The 7736-nt window shown below is 42.4% G+C and overlaps 1 protein-coding gene across 4 annotated transcripts in view; it reads left to right on the top strand.

Moving 5' to 3' along the window:
- CCDC91 (coiled-coil domain containing 91) overlaps nt 1-7736 on the top strand; it is a 340351-nt gene that overhangs the window by 197748 nt on the left and 134867 nt on the right. For all 4 annotated transcript variants that reach the window (XM_019544238.1, XM_019544237.1, XM_019544236.1 and 1 more), the window contains exon 11: nt 2911-3087. In XM_019544238.1, coding sequence (XP_019399783.1) covers nt 2911-3087 — 177 coding nt within the window. The remainder of the gene's footprint in view (nt 1-2910; nt 3088-7736) is intronic.

The raw sequence follows: 7736 nt of genomic DNA, 5'->3' as shown, positions 1-7736 counted from the left end.
CGCCACCTGCTGTCCCTACTACTTTATTCACACACTGATTGGCTGCCAAGGCAGTCAGTCAGAGTGCAAATAAAGCGTTACAGGCAGACAGACTAAGGCTTTTATATAGAGAGAGTTGTCTGAGCATGACACACTAGGGGCCTTGTTGCACATTGCACTTTTTGTTGCTCAAACATTGATCAGTGTTAGTGCTAGCTTGAGTTTGGAGCAATCATACCATAAGACTAAAAACCTTCTCTGACTGTCCCCTTCCTGCACAGCTGTGACTTGCCACTAGAGGGCAGGCAAATGGGGGCAGACTAGGAGCTATATCTGTGAATTGCTACTACAGGGCTGGTGAGCAGGGACAGGCCTTTAACCCTGCTCTAGGTGGGGTGTGTTGCACAGGTGGGTGGGGCAGGGTTATGAAAGTGGGTGGCAGAGAGTTAATGGGATGTGGGTTGGTAATGAAATGGAGGGTGAAAAGGAAATAGGGATGGGGGTTGGGTGGAGAAATGAAGGAAGTCATAGGATCATGGAAAATTAGTGTTGGAAGGGACCTCAGGAGGTCATCTAGTCCAACCCCCTGCTCATAGCAGGACCATCCCCAATTAGATCACCCCAGCCAAAGCTGGGTCTTAAAAACTTCCAAGGATAAAGAGTCTGCAACTTCTCTGGGTAACCTGGTCCAGTGCTTTACTATACTAGTGAGAGAGGTTTTCTCATATCTAACCTAAACTTCCCTTGGTACAACATGAGACCATTGCCTTGCTCTGTCAACTGCCACCACTAAGAACAATCTAGCTCCATCTTCTTTGGAACCACCTTTAGGTAGTTGAAGGCTGCTGTTAAATCCCCCTTCAGTTGTCTTATCTGCAGACTAAATAAACCCAGTTCCCTCAGCCTCTCCTCATAAGTCTTGTTCCCAAGCTCTTAACCTTTTTTGTTGTCCTCTGTACTCTCTTCAATTTGTTAACATCCTTTCTGTAGCAGGGGGCCCAAAACTGGACACAGTACTCCAGATGTCTCCTCAGCAGTGCAGAATAGAGGGGAAAAATCACTTCCCTCCATCTGCTGACAATACTCTACTAATGCAGCCCACTATGCCATTCTCTTTTTTCACAACAAAGGCACACTGTTGGCTTATATTCAGCTTATTGTCCATTTTAAGTCCCAAGTCCTTTTCTGCAGATCTGCTGCTTAGCCAGTCAGTCCCCAGCCGGTACCGGTGCATGGGATTGTTCCCTCCTAAGTGCAGGACTGTGCTTCTTATTGAACCTCATGCCAAGTTCAAGTTAGCCACTGAGTGAAAAAATAAAAATAAATAAAAATAAATAAATTAAAAAGAAATAAAGTGGAAGTGAATTAAAGAAGGTAACATGCTTTAATAGATTGTGATTGTGATTGGAGTGTAGGGGGTGCTGGTTGTGCTTCCTGGGGTGACTGGAAGGTGGGAGCAGTAAGAGAACGCACTTTTGGGGGAGCTTCTATTCCTGCCCTAGGATGGAAACCCCAGCTTATTAGGAACCAGTTTTGGCTCTTATCTTGTTCCCTTTCCCATTCCCCCATAGATCCCACTCCTGGATCTGTCCCTGCCCTGCAATCTGGCTAGCTGGCGTGTACTCTGCAGGCTTTTTGCATAGGGTCGCACTCAGGCTAGCGACAAAAATTAAGGACATCAAAAAGTCCGTCTTCAGATACACCTCTATCATCTCCTCCCTCAGCTTTCTCCCTTCCAAACTGCACTTGCCTTTTTATATTTGATTTGAACAGGTAGGAATTTAAACTCTCCATCATCTCTAACTCATTTTTCATTATCCAATAGCTGTTCCGTGGTAATTATCAAATAGGCGTTCTGTGGATATTCCTTCTGGATATTTGTACTGATGGCATAGACGTGAAAGTGTCTATCTCTTTCATTATTGTGAAGAAACCTCCCTCTCTCTGGTTCTCCTCTTGGGACAAACTCAGTGACCCCTGTACTTCCTGGGTTTCTTCATGGTACTGCTGGTCAGGCAGGTTACTTAGGCAGGTAAAATTCCAAAGGGAGGAGAAATCTGCTCCTCCTTTTGTCTGTTTCCCACCTCTGCAGGTCATGTGATTAGCCATCTCACCTGGTAAGGGCTGATGTCATTTGGAAGCACCAGTCAGCAGCCAATGGGTCTGCTGCTGTTTGGAACTTAGTGTTGAGATCAAGATAAGTATATATAGGGTCCCTTCTTCCTGGAAGCGGGGCAGACATTTTGGGGGCACAGCCAGTAAACCATGCGGCCTCCAGAGCAGGCTCCATCAGTCTCTGGATAGAACTGTGAGTAACCTACCAGAAACCTAGCCAGTAATTTAGGACTGAGTGTTCTAGACATGTATTAAAAGCTAAACAAACCCATACGGATTAACTCAAGGCAGTTCCCCTGTAGTTTGTATTCTTTCTTCACCCCATCCCTCTTTAATCAATAAATCTATCTGTCTAAGAATGTCGCACAGGGTGTACTTAAGAGAGAAGGGATCAGCTTTGGGGGACCACTTCTCCTGAGCAGGAGACAGCTTGTGAATGCTTCAGGCTAAAGGAAGCACCCCAAAATCTCATGGTGCATTAAGCACCCTCAAGATCCACAAGGTCTGTGTACCCCGGGGGGCACAGAGCCTAAACAAAAACTAGACCCTAGGTGGTAGCAGTGGTTACTTCAGGCTTGCGGGTGTGCTCCAGGAAGGGGGTCAGCCAGACGTAGGCACCCCAGGGGAGATACTGCAAGTGGGGTTTTTGGTTGGGTGCAGTAAGATGGGCGGCTCAAAGCAGGAATGCCCCCTACTGTCCTGTCACAATTATATCCTGTAGACTTGCCAGTCCTGGCTAAAGAAAATAATTTGCTTTATTCAGGCATTTGTTTGTGCTTTTGTTTGTCATTCATTTTTACTTCATTTGTTTCAAAGATTGAAAAAGAAGCAATGCAAGAGGCCATTTTAAAAGCAGTTGAAGAGGAAAGAAAAAACATGGAAAAAATTCATGCAGAGGAAAGAGAAATATGGCTGGCAGAACGTACCAGGGACAAAGAGAAGATTGCTCAGGCTGTTGAGGATGCCATGCAGGAGCAGAGAAAAAGCAGTCAGGTTAGTACCTTTTAACTTTGCACTAAGCTGGGCTTGTGTTTCTGTTTGAGAAAATATGTTTTCCTTTCAATACCTATAGAGCTTTGTGCTAACTCCTCTAAAATATGAGCTCTACTATTTACTAAAATCTATAGTAAGTTTTTAGGCACTTAATGATTACGACAATTATGTTTGTATTCTCAGGATATGTATATCTTATATTATTTATATTTAGAATGCAGTATCATTTTTTCCTTTCTTATACAATTGCGTGGCATTCCAAACTCTCTTTCAAAAAGTATGTTGTCTAATCCATGACAATAATACATTTTCTAGGAAATAAGTTATACTTTACTATGTAAGTATCCCTTTTCAGTTTTCACTGGATGATGTATTTTCCTTTTCTGACTTAAACTGTTGTGCAGAAGTGGTTTGTGTTCACATCTGTCTACATTTCAGAGGTGAGAAAGTTATATAGGCAAACTACATCCAATATACAAAATAAGGTTTTTGGATGAAAGATTCAAATAAGTTCACTATAATACAATTTTGGAAATAAAAACATTTTTAGAGGCCCTTTGTACATGTTACAAGTATTGCACAATTACTTGAGACCAGCTACATGTGCAAAGTAGCTATCACACAATAAAAGCTCCAACCAGCTATAAAGTTAGACCTTGAAAATGTGTTTTAACTTCATAGCTGGTTGGTATCCAGCTTTGATTTGCACATGTAGCACGGTCTTCTCTGCAGCTGGGAGACCATCAGCTATCAGGGCTCCCAGCCATAGGAGTGCAACCCCTGAGCTCTGGGGGGTTGTGGTTGCCACGATTTACAAGTGTCGGGGGGGTGAAACCTGGTTCCACGTGAGGCTCTTGGTGCCAACTGCACCTCACCTGCAGCTGGGACCAAGGGTCCTGCAGTTGATGGGTCTCTGGGTTCCAGCTGCACATCACCGCCAGCTGGGACCCAGAACCCCATCAGTTATAGGACTCTGGGTGCCAGCTACGGATGAGGTGCATCTAGGGCTCAGAACTCCATCAAGTACGGGATTCTGCATCCCGGCTGCAAATGGCCCCAGTACTAGGAGCCCCCTCAGCAAAGTGGGGTTCTCAGCTATAGATGCCTGCTTGCAGATGCAGGGGGAGCCCAGGTTCAGGCTTCATCTTCACGAGCAATAAGGTGCAGCTGGCCTTAATGTGTGGTCCCACAATAATGCCTTGTGCCATGCACGTGTGACATGGCAGGAGGCATGATTGTGTAGATCACACATTAGATCAAATCATTCCTTTACTTGTATGTGTATAGGGGCTCTAAGGAACCAATCTGAAGATGGTGTGTACCAAATGACAGCTTATATTAGATGCCAGAGGTGTCTTTGATATATCTTAGCAATCAGCTGAAAATTACATGATATATCTGGAACGTCATGCAGATTTCCTACTAGGACATATGCAAGGAGTGAGGATTTTTTGGGGGGTGATATCTTTTATTGGATCAACTGTAATTGGGGGAGGTAGTAGATGAGCTTTCAGGCTTACAAAGTGTCCTTCTTTAGTTCTGGGAAAGAAACAGACACAGCTTGAGCTAAGAAACAGTAGCCTGTGTAAAACTCCATTTGTAAGTAAAATAGTTTACTTACAGCCCTACTCCATTTATTTAATTTAGGAGCAAAGGGACATTATAAGGAACAGCTAAAGACAGGAGAGATGCAGTACAAAGGATAACTGCTTTAGTGGCAGAGCAAGGCCATTCAAAAAGGAAGAGTCATTATCATCTTTGGAGTACAGAGAGATTAGCAGGGATTCTAGATAGGTTATAATGAACCATATAGTCTATGTCTGTGTTTACTCCCTGAATTTTCATAAATCCCATGAGTTTATACATTTTTGTATCCACGCCCATCTTCTAAAGGGGTTTTGTAAATTTCCCGCGAGCATGAGTATTGTGAGATTGAAAAGTGAGTGGTTGTTTTCTGAAAAGTGTTCTACCCATGTTTGTGTGCCTCTGTCTTTTATCCTTTTCCTGTGATCATTCATTCTGATGTTTAGCTTTTGCCTAGCTTTACCCACATAGATTCCATGAGAGCATTCAATGTACTGGATAAAGTATGCCACATTATGGAATAAACACATGTAGGATCCATAAATTCAGATGGTTTCATTTTAGGAGATGTCAGTTGTTGTGGTAATAGAGATAAGTTGACCAATTTTGCATTTATTATTAAGGAAGGGTTGTGCCCCATTTGTTGCTTGCCAATCAGAGAAGAGTTTCCTTCTAATGATGAGTTGGGCAAGGTTTGGGACTGTCTGAAAGCCAGGAGCAGGCGAGCTGGGAATATTTCTCTCAACGTCTGTTCATTTTCTGAGTATGGGCTGAAGTTGTTTGGTGATCCTTCTTACTAGCTCAGGTATAGGATGGTAGATAGCTACCAGAGGTATGTGGTCAATAAGGATTTTCTATTTTTATTGGGGTAATTTGCTCTGAGGCATTGGGTATAGGGGATGGGCTTTTCAAAGATATGATCTGTTTCTCTGCTGGAGTGCCGTTGCTGGGTAAAGGCATTTTTCAGGTTGGTAAGGTGAGAGTCATGAGTATTCTCCTCAGAGCTGATGCAGTGGTATCTGAGGGCCTGACTGTAAATTATAGTGTTCTTGGTGTGTTTGGAATGATTACTGGTTTTGTGGATGTAAGTATGGTGGTCCATGGGGTTTTTTTTTGTTTATAGTGGTTTGTAGGGTGTCAGCCTAGATGTGGATTATGGTATCCAGAAAGCTGATGTTAGTGTAAGAGTGTACCAGAGAGAAATTTGATCAGGAAAGAGTAGTTGTTGAACCTGTGGTGGAAGTCAATAAGCAAGTCCAGATTATATGGTATAATAGAGATTTGGTGGTGCCATGAAAAAAAAAAAACAAACTTCTTTTAATAGACTTATGAAGAGGTTAGATTTGCACCTTATAGATTAAATCAGAGATGTGTACCATAAGCTTTCATGATCCCAGGCTGATTTAGTTAGTCTATAAAATGCAAATCTGTCCTGCTTTCTGCCTGACTTCAGACTAACACGGCTAACTACCTCGCTCTACTCATAAAATAGAAGTTGATAAATTGGGAAACCATCTTTGGACTCGTAGCTGTGTCCGTTATTTGGAGAGAGCAACATCTGTTAAAAGTGAAATTGCGGGTTAGAGCTGAAGTAGATGATTTATGCAGTATGTTGTGGTTACAAATGTGAGTGTTGTCCATGTTCTTGCACATATTTCAGGCAGGCAGTTGTGGTGTTAAGTGTGGGCTAGTGAAATCCATGTTTGTAAGAATAGCCATCTTGTGGGGAGGTGGTTGATGGCTCAAGATCTTGTTGAGGAAATCTGGTGTCATGTAGAAAATTTACTCTGAGTGACAGGTGGTCTACAACATCACACCAATACTACTAACACATATAATTTGTATACTAACATAGCTTGCCTGAGTATAGGATTTCATAGCAGACCTATATTGTCATTTAAATTATTCCTTCCATAAGGTTTATTCTTTGAGTAGATACAGACCAAATTTAATTATCTTACAGTTGATGTGTGCAAAAGACAATGACCCTAAAATCAGTTCTGAAATGTCAGAACAAAAGCAATAAAAGCTATGTATGGTTCTGAACAGTTAAAGGTAAAAAAATAAAATAAAAATATGCTTCCTAGCAGAATGACAGCAGACATGATTTCATTACCTGCACTGTTTTCAGCCCTTCCTGATTCAAAATCATCACGTGCAAGCTTAATATTTATTACTCTGGTTTGTATCAAAGAATGAAACTGCTGAGTTTAATACAACAAAATGCTTAGAAGAAAAAGGGGAAAAGCCCAACTTCCATTGGTCATAAGTATTTATAAGTTATCCATGTGTAACTCTTCTGCCAGGCACTAGATGGCAGCAACAAAGGCCAGATTTATGTTTGGAGATTTTACACAAATTTTCTGTTTTGACCCTACCTAGGCACTTGGAAAATAAATTTTAACGGAGCGGTCCAAAGTGAACAATCTTTCCCACTCGCAAGCAATAGTAAGCTCTGAGTTCTCACAGATGTGGACAAAACCCCCCCCAGCACTTTATCAGAAGAGGAATTGCGTCAGTTTGACCTGGCTCCCTAGCATCTGTATAGCTCGCACGCTCCAGCAGGGCTTTTTTAGCACTAACAATCAGCTATTAGATAAAAGCACCAAAAAGCCCTGCTGAAGCACAAGCTGTACAGATGCTGGGTCAAAGTGACATGACTCCTCTTCTGGGCATGCATAACTCTTGGTCCGGGAGCACACCAAGATGAAAGGAAAGCAATTATTTAAAACCATAAATAGTTAAGTCTAACACAATCACTGTCAAACAACCTGTTTTGGGCTTGATGATATAACTTTAGTCTGGGAGTGGCTCTGCAGCTGTTTTTGGAGGAATTAGCTAATTGTGCCTGATTGGGTGTGATTGCAATGTGAGCAAGGAGGTTGGAGAGAAAGCCAACTCTTGCCAGAAGTCAGCAGCTAGGGAGCTATATAGGACCAGTGACCAGGACAGCAAACGTGAAAGTTTGAGGGAGAACTCACTGAGAAGTTGGCCAGGAAACTTTCCTTCCCATCCTTCACTATAAGATGCCTAGGTGGAAGCAAGTAAAGGAAGAAGAGCTTTTT

The sequence above is a fragment of the Crocodylus porosus genome, unplaced genomic scaffold (assembly GCF_001723895.1).
Source record: "Crocodylus porosus isolate Cpor-Errol unplaced genomic scaffold, CroPor_comp1, whole genome shotgun sequence".
In the NCBI taxonomy this organism is placed as follows: Eukaryota; Metazoa; Chordata; order Crocodylia; family Crocodylidae; genus Crocodylus; species Crocodylus porosus.
Note: the sequence above shows the minus strand (reverse complement) of the source record. Positions and strands in the feature narration are given on the sequence as shown.